Source organism: Stegodyphus dumicola, chromosome 3 (assembly GCF_044657685.1).
Source record: "Stegodyphus dumicola isolate Sdum_Otavi_A_Nest chromosome 3, ASM4465768v1".
In the NCBI taxonomy this organism is placed as follows: Eukaryota; Metazoa; Arthropoda; class Arachnida; order Araneae; family Eresidae; genus Stegodyphus; species Stegodyphus dumicola.
In genome coordinates, this window is record NC_140770.1 from 41,051,075 (window position 1) to 41,077,713 (window position 26,639).

General features: G+C 33.8%; 1 protein-coding gene across 2 annotated transcripts in view; it reads left to right on the top strand.

Annotated features, from left to right (window-relative positions):
* The window catches only part of LOC118203108 (putative RNA-binding protein EEED8.10), a 92,834-nt gene that overhangs the window by 22,960 nt on the left and 43,235 nt on the right, over positions 1-26,639 (top strand). Inside the window, exons 3-6 of one of the 2 annotated variants that reach the window (XM_085812796.1) lie at positions 1,913-2,007; positions 2,239-2,322; positions 12,927-13,005; positions 19,726-19,885. In XM_085812796.1, the coding sequence (XP_085668922.1) occupies positions 1,913-2,007; positions 2,239-2,322; positions 12,927-13,005; positions 19,726-19,885 (418 nt within the window). Of the gene's footprint in view, positions 1-1,912; positions 2,008-2,238; positions 2,323-12,907; positions 13,006-19,725; positions 19,886-26,639 lie in introns of those variants that run through there. The other variant, XM_085812797.1, reaches the window with a different exon arrangement.

Sequence of the window (26,639 nt, forward strand, 5' to 3'; positions counted from 1 at the left end):
ATATTTACACTATGCCTAGCAAGGTACTGAAACCTTTTTTCATGTGTAGTTTTTCCTGTAATAGGTGATCCTTTAGCTTAGCTTTTGTAATCTGTTATATCAACATTACACAAACATATATAAAATTTTGTTCAGTTTTTTCTTGTGCAAATTTTTGTGATAATGATTGTGTAAGTTCATCTCCTTTTTTGAGGGGTAAAGGACGTGGAATAAAGAGATGAACCTAAAGAATTTCATTTATTGTAAAGTATTATTAATTAAATCAAATTATTAATAAATCAATTTAATTATTAAGTGAAACTTACAGTAATTTCAAGACCTTTACATTCATATGACATTATGAGATTCAAATGGTGGTTGTAGTATAGCAGAGACTAACAGCACAAATTAATGTTTGTTACAAATCAAGACTTAGTTAAATGATGTCACTTCACCAATTAGAATACAGTATCTGATTTTTGAAGAAAGATATTAAAAAATTAAGTGTGGAATATAGAATTCTGCATTTTTAAAACCTAGTATTGAAAAAAAAAGTGTGTAAAATTTTACATATTTGATATCTTATAGAAGGATTTGAGGGCCTCTCTAAAGTGGAGAGGCCAGAGCACATGCCCCATTTGCCCTTGTATAAACTGAGTGTTGTCGGAAAGAAAGGTAAAGTGTATCAAAGTTTCATTTCATATTAGAATCTCTAAAAAAGTTTGACAATCCATTGTTCTTAGTGAAAGTTGGTTCAGTGTCACACCAGATATCTTGAAAATGTTCAGTTACTAAACAAGTAAAAGTACTGAAAAGTTATCTTTGTAAGGGAAAGAAATGCCTTTGTGGGAAGCTTCCCAAAGGAAATGTGTTCATATCTATATAACACATGAAAAGAATATTATAAAAAATCATGTGGGCTATCTGTCCAGCCAGTGGAATCCTAAATCAAACCCAAGTTGAAATACCAGGTTATTCAGCTTCTTTAATCATTGAGCCACTGATGGTCTGCAACAAAGGAAAAATTATTCAGTATTATTTTTGTAATGTTTCATAATCTTTATTTTTAATGAATTTCAGATATTTTTATAAAATAAACTTAACATACTTGTGCTATCCTAAAATTTTTATAAAATTAAATGGTACTTTGTTATTTCTTTAAATGGTACAGTTTTAAATGGTTAATGCAGCATCTCTAAAAAACATTGTTAAAATCATAATGTACACTTTTACAATCTAAATATTGTTCTTTTTTATAATAAGTGGTTAGGAAAGAGAGTTGTAATATCTTGAGAAACCTGGTTATTTATGTAACCAGTCGTACAGTACTAACAGCCATTTATGAGCAGAATAGTAATTTTTGTATATTACATATATTTTTAATTATATCAACCTGTAAATTGGCCTTGAAAGAATAAATGTACCTGCCACCCTGACGATGTTCTAGAAAATGTTTTAAGGTGAAAAAAAAGCCTTGAATGCCATACAGTATTTTCCGGAGAGAAGTAATAGATAATGATTGTGATGTGATGGTCATCAACAAGTTCAGCTCCCATTCCAGCTGTGAACCTCAGTGGGTGCAAATGAACACAGCTCACATTGCAATTTTATGAATGACAGATATCACACACATTTGGGAAGAAAGAAGTGCTTAATGCCACAAACACTGAAGGATTGAAATGCTGTTTAGTCATTGAACCATCAGCGGGAAGCAGAGGATTAATACCATCAAAAGCAAAGAATAATTTCTATACAAGTTCTTTGCCAATGGCTGATAACTATCTGCATTAATATGAAGGTGTAGTGCTTGTTTATTTTGTACAAAGAGTAAATGCTTAATTAAGCTGCTATTTAGGTATATTTATACAATGTAATAAATCACTTCCATGAAGCTATTTTAAAGAGTATTTTCTATTTTCATTCATTTTTTCAGGTTAGTAAAAAGGAACTGAAAGATTTTTTTTCTAAATTTGGTAAAGTTACAGATTGTCTCATAGTTCAGGACCACATCAAAAGGAAGTCTCGGGGGTAATGTTATTTTATGCTTTGTGAAATAAAATTTTAAGAAACTAGTTATGCGAAGATTTATTATTCATGTATATAATTATAAAATTTGTTTTAATTTATATTGTATTTAAATTATTTTTATATAATGCTGTTTGTATATGAAATCTCTTTTATGTCTCTGGATTATTTTTTTGTTACTGTCCTTCATAATTATACTTTATTCCAAATTTATTTGCTTTTCTCTATTATAAGGTATGGTTTTGTAATATTTTCAAATCTCGTTGATGCTGAGAAAGCTAGAAATGCACCTCTTCCTGAATTAGAATTACATGGGAGGTAATTATTTTAAACATATATGCTTAAATCTTATAAAATTTTTAGTTCTTATATCAATGAATTTTGATATCTCATATTATTTGTGCATATGCGTTAATATAATATTTGTAGTTCTAATATTTTTAAATGAGAATAAAGCAAAACAATTCTGTATTGAGATACATAATACATTATTTTAAGGTACACAATACATTTTTTATTAATTATGATAATGCTATAAGTATTTATAATTACCACTTACAAGTATTATAAATGCTTTCAGTTAGATATATTGTTAAAAAATAAAATGAAAACAAAATCAAATGTGTTTTTTGCCTTTTAAATTGCTCAGTTAATTAAACAGTTGTAATTTGAAACATAAATTGAAGGTCTTATGTCATATCAAATAGGAACACAAGAATTTGCTGTTTGCAAAGAAACCATGTAGAACAGAGATGACAAACTATGGCTCGTGGGCCATCTCCAGCCTGCTGTTAATTAAAAAAATATAATATAGTTAAGATATTACTCTATAATAAACTGTATCGTTCCAGTTTTAGTATATGCACTGCCAAAGCAAGTACATACAATATATAATATTAAATATTACTATATTATTACATAATATATAACATTGTATAGAGTTCATGCCAAAACAGAAAAATATGTAGTGATGGTGGTTGATACAGCATAATTTTCGATTTTTGCATTTTTCGTGGATCTTCTCTGTCACGTGAACAATTTAAATGTTTAGATGCAAGGGAAAAACTTATCTATCGACTATGTGGGCCCATCTAAAAGATTTTAAACTAAAATTTGGTCTGTTTGCTGGGCAACTAGCTAAGAACGACTTGTCTCATTTCTCGAAGTTAAATCAATGTTGTTGTAAATGAACAGAAACTTAAGAGTTATAAAAATGACCTGAAGAAACTGCATTTTGAGTTTGAATGCAGATTTCAGTGCTATTCTGACAGAACTGTATATTTGCAGTTTGCCTTTCAGTGTAAATTGGGAAGCAGTGAGGCCTGATTTGCAGTTTGAATGAACTGAGTCGCAATCTTAGAATCATATCAAGAAATTGTTTTTGTGTTCGAACATTAGAGTTTTACAGATTGTTATTGAAAGCACGTTTCCAAAACTTAATATCTGTGCCCAGAATATTAATATTATGTTTGCTTTATCTTCTATATGTGAATGAATATTTTTCGTCTAGAACCTTAGGAAGAATTATGTTAGAACTAGATTGACTGATGAGCATTCAGAATCACTTCTCAGAATTAATGCATGGCAATTTGAACCTGAATTTAGGGAACTTTTATAAATGCAGTTACAGTTTCATTCATCGCATTAATATTTATGCACTCATGTTGAAGTTTTAAAATAAATTATACTGGCCAGCTAAATTTTTTTCTTTTGTTTTTCGGCCAAAGAAGTTTGTCCATCACTGATGTAGACGGTATGTTAAGAATCTCAACATAACTATTATAAATATATAGTGGGATGCTGATATAAAAATACCTGCAGATTAGATCTCATGACCGAAAACATTATGCAGCACATTGATTTGTATGACATAAATGATGCTGTGTCTCATCAGCATTGCTAAGGTTAAACTTTTAAGTAGCAATATAAGCAGAAGATCTTGGTCATTTATTGTAGCACCTCAGCTTAGTAACGCAAGAAATTTTTAGGAGGGGGGAGAAGGATGCAGAAAAATGTCCTATTTTGCGTGAATGTCGCAATATTCATAACTGCATCATATTTAATCCCAATTCTCTCAAAAGAATGTTTCCTTTGGAAAGTGTCATAAAATGTTTTTTTCCCCTCTTTTTTATTAACTTTAAATACAGATCTAAGAATACCTTGGTAAAGAATAAGTTATTATGAAAGAAAATTGCTTCACTTCAGACTGTTATTTTTATTCTTGGGAATTATCAGCTCTTCAGAACTATATTTTATGTGTTCACAAAGCACAGAATAGTCATTTACTTCTCTTAATTACAAAACATATAATATAACCATTCATTTATTCAAAAAATGAGGAACTAGTAACTTATACAGACATTGAATTATGTGAGAGTATTGTCAAAATATTAATTGTAATCTTTTCAAAACAGTTTTGTATCATGCCTGTTTGATGCATATATTCATAAGCATTAGACTTATGGCATTCTGACAGTTCTCTTTTGCTATGTCCACAATTGACAGTTTTTTATATATATATATATGTAATGATATTTTTAAATCAATTGATTGAATTAAATTCTAATAATATTGCTTAATAATGTGTTGGCGATTCTCTACCTAAATTGCATCCCTGTTCCTAAATTTTGGCGAAATCCTTTCTTTAGTGTAAAATATATTAACCTGTTGGCGCCCGCCAAATCGCCAAACTCATAAATCTGTCATATTACATAAAGTCCTTAAGAACACTCCTGATGAGAAGATAGCGTCACCTCGTGATTTCAATTAATATCGCTGATTGGATGAGCCTCGTGACACACACATGTGTATAAATAGGGCTTCTGCTCAAGGTACGAAAAGAACGCTTGTGAGATGGATGCTAAAATAAACCTACCACTTTATATTCCAAAATTTGTCTCATTCCTGTTGCCCCGGCTGCACAAAACAAATAATGTATGAGAAATTACATTTCATATATATATATATATACCTTTGCAAATAACTGGCTTCCTCACATTTCAGAATTATCTAGTTATGTACAAAATCAGCTATTTAACTTTGCTACTTTTCATGACCATGTGAAAAAAAGTCTCACTGCTGCATAAATGAAATCCAGTTTTACTGTTATAGTTTTGCCAACAACATTTCGTTTAAAAATAACATGATGGTTATCTGGGGTTTCTGTAGCAGTCATTGGGTACAAATATTATTGTAGTGTTATCTAGCAATTATAAGTATCATAAATTACTATTATGTTTTGCTAGAAACATCCATGGCAGAGTCTTTTTTTTTTTGTTTTGGACTTTTAAATTATTCTGTCATGTATCTATCAGCCACTTGCATCGGGTGAACATTGTGTCATTGTGTAAACATAACACTTTCAATTCATCTTCAGTGCAGCCTTGTGCCAATAAGTCAATCTTGTGCTCAGTGTTGCCATTCAGTAAATGTATAATCTTTAATTTATGTTTAAAATTTTATCAGCTTGTAACTATTTAAAAAACTGAGGGATTTAAAAGCAATAAGAATATTTTTAAGAATTTAAATCTTTTATTTTATAATAATGTCTTTAATTAATGTAAGTTACATTACATTTGATTTATTATATATACAGTCAAAAGTCATTAATCCGGACTCGTCGGGACTTCGGCAATTCCGGATTATTGATTTTTCCGGATTATAGATCATCAGTTTAAATCTGGTAAGATGGCATGCAGAAATTACAAAATTAAAAATATGAAATCGTAATTTATGAAATAAAGAACAATTATGATCTAAAGGGTATCAAAATTTACAAAAGAAAATGCTTAATATTTGTTTCTTTACTTTATTAAACATTTCTTTTAATGTAAATTGTTTAAGTTGCTTCATTTCATGTGACAATACTTTCTCTTTAATTCTATTAAACAGACATAATTTCTTGTTTAGTTACAAAGTTCCGCTGTTCAAGTCTTATAATTGTTGCGCCGAGAATACCGACTAATTTGTCAATCGAAATGTTTTCGTTTTCAATAACCTCTGTGTCACTTTCTTCACTATCGGAAGCGAATTGTAATGACGAAGAACTTGATTTAAATCATATCAAAGACGGAGTACATCGAGATGAAATACTACATTTAATAAGGAACTATAAGCCAAATAAAATAACATCTGCCCTGAAGATAAGGATAGTGCTGACAGATCAACTTCCAATTCATTGCACGCCACGGCGTCCCCCCCCCCTGCTGCCGCAGAGCAGCGTGAAATTGATAAACAGATTTCGGATTTCAAAACATACTTTCGCTTTGTAAATCCTTTACATATTAGTAAATATATATCGGAAATTCTATTTGACATAATCGAAAGTTCAAGCTTACTTTTATAAAATTGCTCTAACAGTCTGCAAAAAATAATAAGCCGGATCCAATTCGAAGATTAAGGAACAACGCAATCTGCAACATTAATTGAATTAGATAATTTTAGCTTAACTTATACCATCCGTTATACATTAAACACGCATGCGTAAACATATTATGCGCTTGCACACACTCAAATTCGCAGCCGTAAAGGTCTTACGCGCACGCGTAGACGCCTATGAATGCGATGCATGCGCAGAAAGTTTGTAGCTTTGAGGTCCGGATTATGGGTGTCCGAATTAACGACTTTTGACTGTATTTTCTAAATTTATAATTTATAATATCCAACTGATAATTTTTGTGAATATTTGCTTCAGTATTAAACACTAACTGATACTTAATGAAAAATTATTATAGCAACTTGTACAAAAGCATTAGTTAACATAACTTACTATGTCTGACAGTTATTTATTTGTAAAATCTTGAAATTAAAACCTTATTTACAGAAATTGGAAAACAAAGGAAAAATTAATTCACCTCTTTTTGAAAATTTTTTCTTTAATATGGTGTATGGTCAACTCAGACGGATATGCATACCTCACATCGTGATTTCATAGACTTTACCAAAGTGTTGATCAAGTCTAGTGCATTAGCTCCTGGAGTGTCCAGGGAGGAATTTGGCATGCTGAAATTTGGTGCCGTAAGGCATCTTACATGTGCTCAGTTGGGTTCAAGTGAGGTGTGTAAGGTGGCCAATCCGTTCAAGTGATATTTTCTATTTGCAAGTATTCTGATGCTACATATATTCAGTTAGGCCTAGCATTGTCATCCATTAGCAAAAACTCTGGGCCAGCAGTACCCGTAAACAGTCAAATCGGGGTTCCAATGCCTCATCTACTTGTCTCCAAGTGATTACAGAATCACCTTGATAGATATACAACTTGATGTGGCCATTTCTCATGATTCTTCTCCAAATCATTAAATCAGAGTTGGAGAAACGGGATATTTCACAGGCAAGAGAAGGCAAGTTGCATGTTCCTTCCTCTCTCCAGAACAAAAGATGACTAGAATTTTTTTTTCAAGCTATACCTGCATCAGTAAACAATACTCGAGCTGATTTATCTTGGCTCCATTGAACATGATGATGGCACCGTGACAGGCCCCTCTGAAAGCTGGAGTGAGTGGGACACAAACCATTGATTTTCTGGCATGCAGTCCAACCTTGTTATGCTTTCATCAGTAGAATGACTAATTTGAGTTCTTGTGGCAGCCTGAAGGTCTAAAACGAAATCTCTTGTAGTCACTGTGTGGTTTCTTCGAGCTGACGATGGCAGAAAACGGATTTCTGATGCAGTTGTTACTCTTGGTCACCCTTGACCAGGCTGTCCATCAATGGACCCAGTGCTTAGAAAGAGGCCCAAAACTCTTGATCTCTTTGAAGGATAATTCAAATCTTGGGCGACTTCCATTTGTGTTTGACCTTTCTCAATTCTACCAATTATTAGCCACTTTTGACCTTCACTTAAAAGATGCCTTTGAGCCATAAGTACTGAATATTGATCACTCTCAGAAACCATATTTACTTTGAAAAACATTACAGACCAGAACTAACATGCATCCCTTGCACACCACATTGTCAATCGCTAAATTTGCATATTTCTGGCACTAACGCACTTGCAGTTGTGCAATTTTGCGTTCAGTTGTATTTAATTAATTTAAATAATTACAGCATTGAGCATTGGTTGCAACATAAACTTAGCATATTTTTTCTCATTATCCTTTCCTTTTGATAGTCAGTGCAGATGAAAGCTTTTTTTTAGACTGTGTACAGGGTTGCCACGCTACCTGGAGAACCGGGAAAAGTCAGGGAATTCGAAAATTGACCAAAATATTCAGGGAAAAGTCAGGGAATTTAAGTATATTTGTCAAAATCTGGAAAAGTCAGGGAAGTTCATACAACGATCCCGCCAAAAAAAGCGATTTTTGCGCTGACGTCGGAAGAAATAACTTTTTTGGCGAATCACGTGAGTGTCATTCGGGTAGCTGGCATAGAGCCAATTTTCGCAGCTCCAATTTGATTATCTTTTAAGCCGTTATCACATTGGCTGTTTGTTGCCGGGACAAAACGTTTGTAGCAACAGTTCTGAGAAACGGCCTTTGGCGAAATAGGGTTACCATCTTCACTTGGCAAACAGGCTGAAAGCCAAACAAGAATCAGTTATCGCTCAGATTGGCGAAAGTGACGTTTCCTTTCAAGTGACATTCGCTTCTTCGTGTTGTTTTGAATCGCTCACACGCTTTTCGTTTTAAACTTTAGTAATGGAAGATAATAGAAAGGTGATTGCTATCAAGTTAATCACTTTGATCTCCACTCTGGCACTTCATGTAACAGATAAACACACTTCTGGTTATAGCAATCAATTACATCAGTAATAGCCAAATTCTGTATACACTCTAAGAATAGTTTAAAAACATGTGCTGGATAAGTCTATTTATCACACATCGCTTATGTGTATTTTCTGTTGTCTGCATTTCAATGAAAATTTGTGACCTAGTGAAAGCATTTTCTGACTAACTTTATGGCTCATAATTACTGTTTTGTCCATTCAAATGACAAAAATCTATATGGCTGATATTTACCTCCTCACAGCCAGCAGATACTATTCAGCAAAATGAAGATCAAATAAAGCATATGAATACATGAACAATCAAACATGTGCGAGTTGTTTACTGTCCCATAGAACACTCGGTAATATACCTAAAATGCATTAATTATACCAACTCTAGAAATTAGGTGTTCACATCATGAGTTTGTTTTATGGTTTGATTTATTGAGATTACAGCAAAGCACACTAGGGCTATCTGCCTAAGGGAAGGGATGCCTTCGGGGAGGACTTTCTAATGGAAACTGGCTCGTCTACACGTTACACATGGGGAAAACCACGAAAGCGTCCATGCAGCCAGCCCGTTCGCAGGATTCGAACCTCGGACCGAACTACCAGTGTTCAGCGACTTTACCGCTCGGCCGCTGGTGGGCTCAGTTGGTTTTATGTGATTACCGCAAAGCCTCGAGGGATAACAACAGGAGGGATCCCTTTGTAGAAGATTTTTTAAAACTGGCTCGTATACCAGTTACAAATGGGGCAAACCAAGGAAACGTCATGTAGCCAGCCCGTTCGCGGCATTCTAACCTGAGATAGAACTACCAGTGCTCAACGACGCTTCGGCCACTAGTAGGCCCGTGCACTTAATTGGAAAGTGCAATTCATTATGTAAACAAACATGAAGGTGATAATCAGTTGAGCGCTGTTTTAAGTAATCAAATGTTATAAATGCACAGCTGTTACATTTCTTATTATTTATTAGTCATGTTTTTATTACGTAGATCATACATATGATATAATTATGAATTAACCCAATAACAAAATGTGTACACTCTTTAGTACTCAAATACTCATCAATTATTTTTCAACTGATTATTACATACCCATAATAATTTGCAAAGAACTGATAACTATAGTTGCTGCCAATTACATAATCGTTATCTGAATTAAAAGTAACTTCAAATAAACTTCTTGGCAATGTTCATTTTTGTATTCATACATACATATATATATATAACACATCTAATAAGTCATATATTTACATACAGATAGAGAGATGCGATGTTTTAGAAGTTGTTAATATATATTTATTAGTATTAATGTAATGAATAAGATTTATATTAATGAATGTATATACAAATGTTTTTCATCATGCATAATAATAAATCCATAAATTTTCAATGTTTCAATATGTAGCATTTCCAATAAAAGTATAGTTTCTAATTCAAAAAATATTTCATTAATAACATGAAAATAATAGACAAATTTAATGAGTATTCTCATTATTACATAAGCTATGCTTTTCTTTTTTATGCATCTTTTATGCTGTTTAAAATGTGTCACTGATTATGCAGTTAATAATTTAAAAGATAAGTAATTAGGAGAAAAGCCGCGCATATACAAACGGATTTTAAAAAATTATTCAACTTAAATTTAAGAAATAAAATTCTATTATATAACAGTGTTATAATACACGATCAGCACGAAATACGACAAATTTGGATCGGCATCTATTTCCACCATCCATCACTTCACAGTGAGAGCCATCGCCATATTGAAAGTTACCCGTGATCCTTCAGAAGCTGACCTTTCGTCTGATTGGTTGAACGTTCGAGGAACACGTCTCCAGCTGGAACATTTTGGGAAAAGTTTTAAAATGTTGCTCGTAGCCGGGACACGTTCCTCCTAGTTAGACGAAACATTTCCCGGAAGCCTGCCGCTTAAAGCCGTGCTACTAGAATCTCGTTTCTCGGAATTGTCCCGGGTAAGCGCGCGCGTCTATAGATGTGATAACAGCATTAGAAAGGCAAAGCAACTTTTGGTTTCCAGTATTCTCGAGAATCGCATGTGCAGTGCATGAACTAAAGAAAGTACCTGTTCTCGTATAAAACAAAATGGGTTTAATCCTAGTATACGGTACCATGGAGGTTAGAATCAAAGAATATGTATTGTAAAGAAGGAAAACCTCTCTGCAACAGACGTGGCTCCGTTCCATCATAGAGGGAAACAGCTGTGCATGTCTGATATCTGTCGCCAAAGCTCGAAACCGGTGTCGAAGTTCGAAGGTCACGTTATGAAGAGTTCATAAAATGAATATCGTTTAAAATTTCTTTAACGACTTACGCTAAAAAGACGTGCCACGCACTTCGAGATGCTTTTGTCTCAAACCGTGAGCGACGTGAACACCACGTCGATAAGCATTTATCTCAAAAATGAAAATAACATGGTGCACACGTCGCCTAACAACGAGATTGTTTATTTCTCGAGTTACAGCTCTGGATTGCACTCGCAGATGCGGAGCGGCGTAAATGAGACACTTTACCACTTGCTATATTGTAGCGCACGGCACCGCAACCATGAAGTTTAGTCTTAGCGCAAGTAGTTAAACTCTAAATTAAAAGAAAATATTTTTTGGCGCAAGTAAATTAATTCATAGGTTAGTAATTTTCAGGGGGAGGGAAACTACGAAAATCCGTTTTTAAAATTATTGCGTGGACTTTTCGCAATAATTTTAAAAACGGATTTTCGTAGTTTTCTTGTTGTCAAAGAGCGTTTCTTCTTAACACGTGTTTCTCAATTTCCTGTACACATCGCGGAGAGGGAAATTCTGGCCGCCAGGTTCCGTCGCCAAATCCCTTGGCAAATTTTCCCTCCGCATTCTAATGGCGTAATAGCATTTTACTTGTATGGAACGTTTTCTTCTTTACATAGACGTTCTTTGGTTAGAATAATAATGGGATTTGGCGACATCATGATGCTCAGTAAACGGGTCATTTTGTCTTGGCGACAATTTTCAAAATCGTGCCCAAAGCCTTACCGTATACTAGAATTTTACCGCAAAATCTTTTTAAACATTTTTTTTTTTTTTTTTTCTTTTTAATAAATACCTTGCCATTTTGTAGTAAAATAAAAAAATAGTAATCAGTTATCTAGGCTAGCCATGTAATATAACAATATTTGCTAAAATATCGTTGATTATTCTAATTCAATTTTTAAGTAATTATTTGTATGTTATATAATTTAATGTTGCTTCTTCCCTCTAAATTTATTTATTATTAGTAAATAATATTTCCAAATTTCAGGAAATTTTCTCTGGCATAATCCTGAAATTAATTATAGCAGTATGATGACATACCATCACGAAATTTAATGCACATATTTTTTTATGTATGCTGCAAAATAAATATAAAATACCTCAATTTATTAAAATAGATTTCTTTCTTTCGTTTAGCTGCAGAATGTCTGCAAAAAAAATCCTTATTTTATTCCAGATTGGGAAGATTCTAATCTCAATCTTCAGTGAAGAAAACAACAACTATTATAATTATATTTGTGTTTTCAAGTGTTAAGGTGCCTTTTAAGAACATACCTCACGCAAATTAAATTTACCTAAAATCTAACTTAACTATTTAGCATTGCGTTGTGATTTATAAGGACCGGATTAGCCTCATGGTGAACTGGTGATGATCATGAGTAATAATTAAATAAAACATACATTTGTTATCCAATGTATATATCTTAAATTTTATTAAGTTTCTTAAGTGGAAAACTAAACAAAATTATCAAACAAAGTATACCAAGAATAATTAAGAATAAATGTCCTCTGGGATTTGTTGAATAATTAAGTGAATTTGCTACACAATACAAGTAATACCATAATTAATTTACCTCTTAGCACAGCCAACGTACATTACGCGGATAGACTGGAATTTTCTTGAAACACACCTGGAAAACCTGGAAAAGTCAGGGAATTTCATTCTCCTGTTTGAGTGGCAACCCTGTGTGTATTACGTTTCTAGTATGCAGAATCATTTGGAGTTTTCTTTCATCCTTCCCTTCCTATTTTCCTGTGCATAATTTCATGTAAACTATAAAATGTGGTAGTTACGAAAGTTTATAAAATGATGATTTTTAAAATTTTACAAGATATTCGGTTATTTGATGCTCCTGTGTAAAATGTTTTATTTTGTATTTATTTATAAGGTTTTAATGTTTCTGACAGAGTTCTTAGAGTTTTTCCTGCTGAACAAAGAAAGTCTGAACAGTACAAAAGAGATGCCCGGGAAATTTTATTTCAACAGGTCAGTATTACCTTTGTATTGATGTATGCCATTTATCATCAATATTTTTTTATTGTTGTTGTTATAGTATTTGTAACTATATGAGTGATATCGATTCAAGTCATCATCTGTTTCTGATAAATGAGAAAACAAACTGTAAGCATATTTCAGTCTTCTGATCAAAAAAGATGATTTGTAAATTTTTCTAAGTATTGGTATTTATTTGTAATTTGATTTTTGTATACTTTTTGTTGTACATTATGTTTGTATAGTATATATTGATGTTAGAAGTCTTTGAAAGTTTTGGAGTGTTATGTTACATTAACCTATATTACCAAGCAGGACATTTTGCCACCTGATGCAATCTTTACTGGTGCTAAATTCTGCAACAATCTGAAACAACAAATTCTAAAAATTTTGCTGCCCCTAAATTCTGCTGCCTAATGCCATCTCTAAATTGTGCTGCTTAGTACTTCAACCTGTGCAGATTCACTAGCTCTAGCACCAGTCCTGATACCAGAGTGCTGATCATCCATTGCAACTGCAACAGCACGTTTTACCATTGCAAGAACGTTGCACTGCCCTACACTGGCAGTTGAAAACCTATGTACATTATCACCAACTGATGGCCTTGATCTTTAATAGTATTGTTACAAAATGCCCAGGTGCGATAAAATGGCTTCCCTGCAAAACAAGTTTTAGGGTTGCCATAACATGGAGAGGGAAGGCAAGGTTGCCACATTTGGCGAGAAGTCGCACATTTGGCAACAAAATTGGCGATATGCATGGACGAATGGAGAACCTTCTGGAGCGAATTCTTACCGGTTTAGCCCAGAATGTTCTCGAACACAAGCCGAAAGCTATATAAACCCTGCTGGTCCGCAGTCAGTTGGTGAGTGTGTGTGCCTCGTCGAGAGGGCGAGAGTTAGTATCAAGTGTCTCGTCTAGCGAGTCAGTCCCTGCGAAGTCTCTCGTAGTGTATCACAGTTAGTGCTTTGTCAAGAGAGCGTGTTGAGCTCCAGGAATGACTGAACTCAAGAGTCGGGAGCTGTGTTCTGTGTGTTGTCAAGTGCATCGTAAGCTGTAGTGGGGAGAGTCTCGAGAATACGTGGAGTTCTGAGAATGGCCAAGCAAAGTCGGAAGCTGTACTCTGGTGCTTTGCCGTGAAGCTGTCTCCACCGTGATAGCCTGATAACCTGAAAGCTGTGTCGCTGATTGTTCCAGCGTGTTATTGCAGATCTTCGACGACTGTAAAAAGTGACTTTGGGGCTATCCTGATTAATACTGGCCAATAAAGTCTGTTTTTCGATACCTCATCAAGTGTCGTCATTATTCACTCCAAATCCATACGAACGTGAAGAAAAAATATAACATAACAATTGGTATCAGAAAAGAAATTACGTAGCAGTATCGTGGGTTTGGATGGTCACTGGAGTCTAAATTATGGTCAATAGTGTCTGCTGGTTTTGTTTCTTTTAAAACTTTATTCAAATATACTGACCTGTCTCACACTAGTAACCCATTGCAATGATGACCAATAACCATAATTCATGTGACCAACTGCTTTGTGATTACATGTCTTCTTGATTTAGTTATATTTCTAAAATTTATTCATATTTACAATCTTCATTAGTTTTATTTAAAATTTATTCATTTTACTGCTTACACTGTTGATCTATGGTTTGATATCCAGTGATCATCAGCTTAGCCAATGAACAACAGCTTTGCTGGTTACTGGTGTACTTCATTTTAATTTAAGAAAAATTCTCTAAATTTGCAATATTGTCTCACACTGATTATTCATTGATGACTAGTGTGGGGCAGTGACCATCATACTATAGGTCACTGGTGGCCAGCAATTGTGACAGGTACTTAGGTTCTCTAATGTAATTTTATTTTTAAAATACAGTCAAACCTCACTTAAAGGAGCACCTCCTACAACAAGTGATTTGCATAAGGAGCAAGAGAAAATGTAAAAATAATTACTGTCTTAACAAGTGATGTTTCAAAGAATGAGCGACATGGAGAAATTTTGATAAGGCATGCAGAGTCTTGCCTGCATCTCGTGTATCAGTTTGTCTCATTTATTTAGCTTTCATTCAGCTGTTGCTTTCATTCAGCTTGTATGTCAGTATTTAGCTTTCATTCAGCTGTTGCTTGTGAAAGTTTTATATAGAAACATTACTATGTATTTTTAGAAGGCAAATTTAAGTATACTCTCCTATTTGTCCTCAAAGAAAATACTGCAAAAAGACAGGGATAAGAGAAGAATAATCATTTTAGAAGTCATTGAGAAATGAACAAGGTGTGAGTGTGGCTGACCTATAATCAGTTTACATCACATATTCACTATTTTTAAAAATTCAAAAGACTGAGGATATTGTTGCTTCAAAATGTGTTGGAAGAATTTCTATGTAGTCGCCACATATTCTCGACAGTGTTCAAAAATTTGTTGCTTCTCATATGCATCAACAAGAAGCAAATGCAAGGCGACACTAAAAAGAAAAACATAAATTGTGAGAAGGCAAAACTCATTTTAGCTGACTTCATTTAGAAGATGCAGGATCATCAACAGACTTATTCAAAACAAGCCGTGGATGGTTCGGAAAGCTTAAGAGAACTACCATCTATAGCATTGTGAATCACAGAGAAGCTCGTGTGTCACCAATAAGCTCAGACATAAAATTTAGCTGAGAACTTCATAGGCGTATTCAAAAAGCTTGTGAATTCTGAGGGTTATCTGCCACACAAGGTTTATGATCATGGTAAGATAAGTTTCTCTGGAAAAAGAGCGCTGAAGCAAACTTATGTTGCAACAGAGAAGAAGGCTTTGCTAAGCCACAAGCTGATGAAAGACCTCATGCTATTTATATGTGCAGACGCAAGTGACAATTTGAAAATTAAACCACATCTTATTTAACATTTGAACAATACAGGAACCTTCAAGAAGTGTAAAGTCCAGAAGAGCTGGTTCAATGTCATGTCTAACAACAAAGTTTGGGAACACAAGATCTTTTTACTGATTGGATCAATGAAGCACTTGGTCCAGCGTTAGAAAAATATCTGCTTGAGATGAATTTGCTACTCTGTGCCTTGCTTGTTATGGACAATGTTCTTGCACTTCCTCCAAGCCTAGAAGATGGCCTCCATGAAGAATTTAATTTTGTCAAAATCCAGTTGCTGCTCTGAGGGGTTTGAGAAGTGCCTTCGAAGCCTGTAATCTATGAGATTGTGTCTCTGCCAAGATTATGAAGCTAGACGTGGATAGTAATGACATTAATGAACTAATGGAAGAGCTAAACACCGAAGAGTTTATGGAGCTGCATTCAGTGTCACAGCAAGAAGTTGTTGTGAAGATTTTGTCAGTGAAACACTTCAAATATATCTTAGAAGGCTGATCTTTTACAATGTACATTGACCACAAACCAATAAAATTTGCTTTTCAACAGGATTTGGAAAAAGCTTCGCCACAGGAAACTAGACTACTGTCATATGTTGGCCAGTTCTCAACTGATATCCAATTCATCCAAGGGGATGAAAATACCATTGCTGACACACTACCCCACATAGACAGTATTTCTGTACCATCTTCAATAGATTTGCAAACTATAACAGACTCTCAAAAAGCTGGAGACACTGAGAAGCAACCCAAACTTAAAAATCCTACAATCTTGTACCGGACAGAAATAAGAAAATATACTGTGATATTTCTACAAATTGTAATCATCCATACATACCTGCAGAATTTTTGGAAGAAAATATTTTCATGAATTCATAATTTATCTCAGCTTGGAATAAGATCCACAATAGAATTGATAACAAAATACTTAATATGGCCCAACATGAATAAAGACTGCCAACTGTACACTAAAGCATGTTCATTGTAGGTTAAAGTTCATAGAGTTCATGTGTAAAGTTCATAGACTTATGCAGTCTGCCTTTGGGAGTATTCAAAATACCTCCATACAGATTCAAGAATTTAAGCATAGATTTGGGTGATCTGTTACCCATTTGCAAATGATTCAAATATCTTCTAACTGTTATCAATTTTTTCACATAATGGATTTAAGCAACACCATTAGAAGATTAATCAGCAGAATAAATCACTAAATTCTTGGTTTATAAAGGGTTTTCACTCTTTAGAATTCTGAATCGCATAGCATTTGACTAAAGTCGGTAGTTCGATAACCACCTTTTTCAAACCTTGTAAAAGTATCTTGGTTTTCATACAAATACTATAACTACATATCATCCACAGGCAAATGGCTTGATCGAGAGATAACACAAAACTTTAAAAGCAAGACTTAAATGTCACCTGCTGAAATTAAAATCATAGCTAGAAGCATTGCCTTTCTTTTAGGCATAAGATATGTCATCAAAGAAGACTTGGGTTGCTCATCCACAGAACTTGTATACGAAACTGTCCTAGCATTACCAGAAGAATTCTTTTCAACAATGCCTTATATAAAACAGTCTGAATTTTCTCAAGCTTCAGAAAATAAAGAAATATGATGCCAAGACTTACCACAGCCCATGGAAATAGAACAGCCTTTGTTTCTAAAAACTTTCCAACTGTTCTTGTGTATTCCTATACAACAGCATCAACAATTCTTCACTATAGCCTGTTTATCTTGGACCATATCTGCTAAAGCAAGAAAGGATAAGTATTGCAATATTGAAATCCCGGGAAAAGTTATAAGTGTTTCAATTAACAGACTAGAATTATGATTTCTAATTAAAGAAACAAATATTCCTTTCCAAGAATCACATTCTGAGAAAACAGAACTTGCTGAAACACCTGAACTCAAAGCTAGAAAGAAAATTCAGAGGTTCAGCATGAAAAAAGATTATCTTCCATAATTGCTGTCACTGGCAAGGGGGTATGTAATGTTACTTCAGTCACATCGATTTATTGTGCCATTGTGAAATTTTTAAGTTAAAAAGAAGTGGCAACATTAAACCACCGTCCAAAAATCAATGGCAGATTTTCTGTTTGTGAGATTCATGATGAATAAACATACTAAATTTTAATTTTATGGAGTCAGAGACATGTTATTAGCATATCCCAACATACTAGATGCTTCACATTTAAATGTTATTTCTTATAATGCAAACAGAAAAACGTAATAGTTACAGTTAAAATAAATGTCTGAAACAAATCAATGTGCATTGCAAGTAATAATGATTATATTTACAAATTAAAATTATTACCATTCAGTAATGAAGTAAAAAACTTTAGAATTTAAATATCAATGCATGTTATATAATATTACTATAATTTACATACAACCTTGTAAACTGCTTGCTATTACATGCTGCTTGAAAAACATGAAACATTTCTAAACTCTGAATGTGCATTGTAAGCATCGGATGTTTTGCATATGTGGACTAAAATAATAAATAAAATTTATAACAACATGGCTAACACTCAAGAGATTCCATTCAATAAGGTTTTGCAGTATTCTGATATAATTTATATGCATTTAAAATTTGAAATAAAACATTCTATTTCAGCATATCAAATATAATATGGTGGACCACCTTCTCTTCCATATCACAGTTGATATGATGGGCCAACGAAGGGCAACTTAACTGTGTCGTATATGATATGCTGGGAGCAAAGAGATTAACCGTTTGACTGCTAGGCGACACAGAAGCGCTGTGTTCATTTGTCTCGAAAACCGCGACACAGTTAGTTATTTTAGAATGCACTTATGTTACAAAATACGCGTAAGGTTAGACTACATACGTTCACACCCACGGAGCAACAAAGACACACTAAAACAGTGCTGCGTCGTGGTTTTCGAGACAAATGAATGCAGCACATTTGCGCCGCGTAGCAGTCAAATGGTTAATGCAGTGTTTCTGAAACCTTTAAACATTTTGACCCACAAATGTATGTACAGGTACAGGTTGAAATAAGACCAGTACCTGTCATTCAGATTAGTATATGTTAGGTAACATTGAGCCTTGCTAACTGTTAAGCTTTCATCCTAATTTTGAAGGACAACTCTCTAAAGGGGCATTCTCAGGGTCTTCCACCCCTCTTTCTCTGCTACAGCCTCTTGAGAGAATTATCAGCATGTACTATTTTGAGTGCCCCTTGCCTCACTGATACTATATGCTTGCAGCAAACATTCATACCTTCTCCAAGATTTAACCTGAGCCCATCTGTACAGCAGTCAGTGTCACTACACTGGTTGGGCAGCAGTAATAGAGTGGTAATAATTATATATGCCATAAAAATTTTTGATGATGCCATTAATAGTTTAGATATTCAACATGCAGATACTTGTAATCATGGCCAATTAGCAATTGTTTTATTATTGACATTACATTTTTGGTGCAGACGTAGATAAATTGGCACTAAGCATGTCCATCCTTAAATGAATTTTCATATTTTTAAAGCAGACAAGAAGAGCGGTATGGAGCAAGCATGCAGAAGACATAAGCAAAAAAGAATTAATTTTTAAATGATGTTGTATACAACAATTCCTTATATTGCATTTATATGCATAACATTTTTTTTTCAGAATATTAGCAAGAAGACAAACATTTATGCTTTGGTAAAAGGGAAAAAAAAAAAAAATGTTTTAGAATTTAATTTTAAAGACATATTTTTAATTAATGTATTCACTAAAATTATTTTCTTGTATTTATGCATTGATATGGAAGAAAAATTATAATTTTTTTGAAATCAGATATGTATAATTGATTATAATTGAATCTTTTTTGTGTTAGTTTTCTGAAAATGAATCAAACCAAGAAGAGCAAGAGGGAATTGATGATGTATCTATTCCTAAAAGTAGCAGCTTGCAAAACATAAATGAAATGAATGATGATATGTTGCTGTTAATTTTCTCATATCTAGGATTACAAGACAGAGTAAAATTAGAATGTGGTATGTAACTGTAAACTTCATCTTTTCTTGGTATATTACTTATTCATATATGTCCTTGAAAATTTAACTCCACAACAGAACTTTGAGCAGCTTTATTTTTATTACTTTGGCACTTTTTTTTTAAAACCAATAATAATTATTTTAAGTAATTCATTCAATACATGTAAAATCTGTGGGGACCAGCAAGAAAGAACGTTATGTCAAATATCAATTAATCATTACATTCGACTTTTACTAGAACTTCAAAAATATTACTTGTCTATATGCTTCTCCACTAAAACTTTAAATATACTAGAAATTATGTTGTTGTCGAAATTTATATACTTAGAAGTAATTTAAATATTTAAGCTATTAAATATATTAAAATATTTTTACATAAAAATGCCTGCTTAGAAATATGTCCTAAATTTAAGTTAATCTATAGAAAATAAGTAAAGCAATTACGAGGGCCATCCAGGAAGTAGATTACGTTTCCGTCTGTGTCCGCTAGGGGCGGGGCTAGCACGGCCATCTTGGGGTCAGAGCGTTGCGCAGCTCAGTCTGCATCTAGCCGTGCTAGTGAGAGGTTCGTGCTGTGCTCCGTTCAGATACTGTGACGGTTTGAAATGTCTGCGTTAATTGAAAATCCCGCGAGCTGCGAGGTGCGCTCAGTAATAAGGTTTCTGACTGCAAAAAACTGTAAACCGATAGAAATCTATCGGCAGCTTCATGAAGTGTATGGGGACAATATTATCACTGAAGGTGGAGTGCGTCAGTGGGTCATAAGATTTCAAAATGGCCGAACCAATGTTCACGACGAAGATCGAAGTGGGAGACCCAGCATAGTGACCGCCGAACTTCTCGAAAAAGTCGATGCTAAAGTCCGTGAAAATCGAAATTTCACAATAACGGAACTTTCTTTGAGTTTTCCACAAATTTCGCGAAGTTTGTTGCACGAAATCATCAGCGAAAAGCTTGGTTACCACAAGTTTTGTGCAAGATGGATTCCAAAAATCTTGACAGAGGACCACAAAAATCAGCGAATGGCTGCAGCGTTGAACTTTTTGGACGCTTACCATAAGGATGGTGACTCTTTACTCGATCGCATCGTTACTGGTGACGAAACATGGGTGAAACATGTGAACTGTGAAACGAAATTGCAATCAATGCAGTGGGGGCACACAAGTTCTCCCCAAAAACCCAAGAAATGCATGCAAACAATGTCGGCAAGGAAGATGATGGCGACTGTTTTTTGGGACAGAAAAGGTGTAATTTTGGTGGACTTCCTGGAAAGAGGCACTACAATAAACTCTCAAAGGTATTGCCAAACTCTCCAAAAACTCAGAAGAGCAATTCAAAACAAGCGCAGAGGAATGTTGAGCTCTAAGATCTTGTTGATTCACGACAACGCCCGGCCCCACACGGCAAATGTCACTCGTAAAGTTCTTGAATCTTTTAAGTGGGAGTTGTTTCCTCATCCGCCGTACAGTCCCGACCTGGCACCGAGCGACTTCCACCTATTCCCAGCAATGAAGAAGTGGCTGGCTATGCAGCGTTTTGATGACGACGCACAGCTGCAAGAAGAGGTAACGAAGTGGTTGAAGGCGCAGGCGGCCGAATTTTTCGACGAAGGAATTTCCAAGCTCGTACATCGCTACGATAAATGCCTTAATTTGTATGGTGACTATGTAGAAAAGTAGTATTTGAGTGTGGCTTTCATCTGTATATAATAAAATTTGTTTCCTATACTTTGTTTATTTTTTTATTCCAAAACGTAATCTACTTTCTGGATAGCCCTCGTACTTATGACTTTCAAAAGCAAATATTAGTCCTTTTTAATGAAATCATTCCACTTATTTTGGGGACATCTTGTAAATTCTCATTTATTCCACCTTACATGATATCAATCCATTTAAAATATTTGCTTGCATTATTATCTTCTTGGAAGACATTTCAGAAGACTGCAGTTCTATTGGACCTTAGGTTGACTAGAGCAGGTTTTCTTCATTTACACCTTCACCAAAAGAATTGTTTGCATTCATTTCTTGATAATTTAACAAATTTGTTATAAATCATCCTTGAATAAAACCTAGAAAGAATCTGGATTTTCTGTTCCTGAGTCTGTTGATTAGAAATGGGCAAAACTGGTGTTTTATAGGGTCTGATCAGAAGTGTTTTCCCACTGAACTGAAGGGATTTGATTTTATGACTTACAACTCATTCCGAATGGAATATGGGATCGATTTTAAACATATTTATTTTATTTTACATTATTACCACCATTTGTTACTGCTTTTAGTGCTCAATTGGATTAGGTTTTGAACTGCCTTTTACTGTGTATTTAGTCATTTATATATTGGCATTGCCTTATTACTTGAGTAAAGGACGAAACACCTTCGTATTTATTTCTTAATTATTGTTCATTGAACGGAAGTTGGTTTGTTCCCCTTGAAAAGTCAACTAATTTCCGATCAGTGACAATGATTATTTGCTTTTAATTTAATTACTTGCTTTTAATTTATTTCTTTTTACAATTGAAATTTTGTTATTCATAATTTAATTCAAGTCCCCATTAAACATTTTTAACTATTTACATTCAAGTTACTTTAAAACAATTTTCAGAATTGAACTTACTAACTATGAATTCACTCTTTTAAGATAATTTTAGTAGAATTAATCTTAGGAGATAATATAATCAATATTTCTTTAGTAAATAAATTATTATTAACTTACTTTGCAGCAATTGTGCAAGTAGTAAAATAACTCGTTTTCGCACTATCTTTATATGTATATTCATTATATTCATTTATTTATTTTATATACATTCATTTGTGTTTTTATATTATTTCCGAAGAGACAGCTTAAGTGATTAACATAGCACATTAAAAAGCATACGTAAAGGCATATCAATATTACAAAAGGATTTAGCAGTTTCAATAATATTCTTTTTACTTGCCAAAAATACTTTCCTATGTGTACATATATTTTACATTGTTATTATAAATCAAAAGTTTTGAAATTATATGCTAAAAAACTGAAACTCATTTTATGTGAAATGAAATTATAGAAATGTCAAAAATAACAAGAGTAATATATCTATATAATAATAGATATATTACTAAGTATATATATATATACAGTACAAAGTCCGAAATCTGGACTCGTCGGGACTTCGGCAATTCCGGATTTGGGATTTTTCCGGATAATAGATCATCAGTTTAAATCTAGTAAGATGACATGTAGAAACTGTAAAATTAAAAATATGAAATAATAAAGTATTTATGATCTAAAGGGTATCAAAATTTATAAAAAAAACCTTAATATTTATTTGTTTACCTTATTAAACATTTCTTCCAATGTAAGTTGTTTTAAGTTCGTTTTTATGCTAATACTTTCTCTTTAATTCTGTAGACAGACATAATCTCTTGTTTAGTTACATTGTTGAAGTCCTGTAACTGCTGTTTCGAGAATTTTGAATAACTTGGGAATCGAAATTTTCTGGTTTTCAGTAACTTCTCTGTATTTTCTGAATCTAGAACCATACTACAAATTTCACCATTCATGATATAAAAACTTCTTTTACATAATCTTCATTTATTACTGCTTCTCCACATTTCTTTACAAAATCTGTTAATTGGAAAATTTCACAGTTGTTTTGTGATATCCAAAAACCTTTAAAATTAGCGGCTATCCTTCACTATACATATTTGGCTATGCATCATGAGCTTGGTAACTAACGACAAGTTGTTCTGTTAAATTTTATCTTGCTTCTATCGCACACCGAGACAATTAAGCCTGAATTGTATTAGTTTAGTTATTTATTATATTTATGTCTATTTCTTGCACATGTCTAAGGCTTATCAGAGTTCTGAATAAATAAATTCCTACCATATATTTAAGCCTTAGGGCTGGCACTAGATATCTTACCGCCTGATGCAGTCTCTGTGGATCCTAAATTCTGTGACTGAATGCGACCATATGATCTCTGTCGCTGGTTCTGGGTTTATGTGAATAACAAATCAGTAATTCTCAATTCAAATAGCCCTAAATGTAATCTTTGGGTCTGTGAGCATCATTAACAAAACCTATTTTTAGCATATTCAAAGAAAGTTTTGGTAAATTTTTCCTCGTCAACATTTTTTATCACATTTAACTTAAATCTGTAATCATCGCCAACTGTAACGTCAACATAAAAGGTTACCACAATCCTTTATTATTCAATTACTAGCATAAAAAATTGTTTAGGCATCGCTACATGAGTCATTACACAATTTGTCATGTTTTGATGAAATGAAAGTATAATAAATAATGATTCGCTAGGTTGGCGTCAGATCAACGATGTATCTGTGTGGAATGCTTCTGTTTGAGATGTATGCCAAGCAGATATGCAGCAATGGAGCCAAATTACTGATCGTACAAATTTAGGCTAAAATGATTGTTTCTTCAAAAACAAGGTATTTTATTTAGTGTCGAAGTGAAATTAAGAATCGGGACTCTCCAGATGGTTTATTATGTGCGGAGGGGGGAATTAAATGTACATGCATAAAGCCTATGAGAAAACATTGTTGGTGGTTTCGAGGTCTGGATTTTAGATCATTCTGGATAATGGACATCCCAATTTCAGACTTACTGTATACATAATATAATACAGTCAAAAGTCGTTAATTCGGACACCCATAAACCGGAATGATCTATAATCCGTACCTCAAAGCTACAAACTTTCTGCACATGCGTTGCGTTCAGGCGTTTACGAGTGCGCGTATGTTACGGCTGCGTACTTTATGGCTGCAAATATGTTTGTGCACATGCGCGTGTAATGTGTAACGGAGGTAAGCTAAAATTATCTAATTCAGTTAATGTTGCGGATTGCGTTGTTCCTTAATCTACGAATTGGATCCGGCTTATTATTTTTTGCAGACTGTTATAGCAATTTTATAAAAGTAAGCTTGAACTTTCGATTATGTCAAATAGAATTTCCGATATATATTTACTAATATGTAATTTGTATCTACAAAGCGAAAGTATGTTTTGAAATCCGAAATCTGTTTATCAATTTCACGCGGCGGATTGGAAGTTGATCTGTCAGCACTATCCTTATCTTCAGGACAGATGTTTTTATTTTATTTGGCTTTTAATTCCTTACTAAGTGTAGTATTTCGTTTCGATGTACTCCGTCTTTGATATGATTTAAATCAAGTTCCTCGTCATTGTAATTCGCTCTGATAGTGAAGAAAGTGACCCAGAGGTTATTAAAAATAAAAACATTTCGATTGACAAATTAGTCGGTATTCTTAACACAGCAATTATAGGACTTGAACTGCGGAACTTTGTAACTAAACAAGAAATTATGTCTGTTTAATGGAATTAAAGAGAAAGTATTATCACATGAAACGAAGCAACTTTCATTGAAAGAAATGTTTAATAAAGTAAACAAATAAATATTAAGCTTTTTCTTTTTGTAAATTTTTATACCCTTTAGATCATAATTGTTCTTTATTTCATAAATCACGGTTTCATATTTTTAATTTTGTAATTTCTGCATGCCATCTTACCAGATTTAAACTGATGATCTATAATCTGGAAAAATCGATAATCTGGAATCGCCGAAGTCCCGACGAGTCTGGATTAACGATTTTTGACTGTATATGTAAGTCCATGACTTAATCAGAATTGACTTACAAGGGGACAGCTGTAACTTCACTCACTGTAAGTGGAGGACTAGCTGTACCTTAATACATCTGTTATCTAGAACAGCGGTCATCAACCGGTGGTCCACAGAAAAATTGGGACATTATTTATATTTTTATGAACATTCAGTTTAAAAAATGATGAATAACAAAACCTATTATGGAATATGGATTATACTTTTTTTTTTTAAATTTTTGGCTACTACTTTTAGTGAAATTCCTTCTGAATTTAGTGACTTTTTAGCTACTTTTGGTGTATCTAGTGACATTTGAAAGTGAGAGTTGGCATCCATGGATATGCTGCTGTTTTCAATAATAAGCAGGAACTGAAATTCTCTTTTTTTTTAATTACAAACTTATGCTATTGTAGTCGTTAATAACACGGTTTTTCTCCGTGTCAGTAGGAAACTTGATGAATTTTTATGAAAACCATCTGTATTCTTGTTTATAATTGCATCACTGGAAGTTTTTGTTTTGTCTAACCGTCGATCACAGGACCATTGCTGAGTAAGCGACGATTATTATGTTTACAATAATTAAAAGCTGGTGGCATAACGCTTTCAGTTTATTGATACTGCTTTGCGTTTGCTGGCTTGTCCTTGCTTTTCGTGAAGTTCCTTTTCAGTGATATGGAAATGTGAAGCTTTCTTCCCCAGCAGCTGCCATGATGCATCGAACAAGTTCCTGAGCACTGTTAATGGGGGTTTCATGCACTAGTGTCTTCATGTACTCCAGAGAAAGTGGTCTATGCAAGCCCGAGGTGTAGTAATCCAGGCCAATGCACCGCTCCACCCCTGCCGATCCAATGTTAAGGATGCATTGTATTCAGGTGTAGACTCGCATCAAGGCTGTTAATGTATGCAAAAATTTAACATTCACAACATTTTAGCTGCATTGAACATAATGAACATGTTTTTTTCATCCTGTTCATGTCCATTCTTTCTTGTGTTTTGTGCCATCACTACCGCACCAGGAAAGCATTTCCGGCCATGCATCGCTGTGTGATTTTCCATCATCTAGGTGTATTCTATCTTTCCTGAAAGTTTGTAACTGAATTGCTGAAACACCCTGTATATATATATACACAC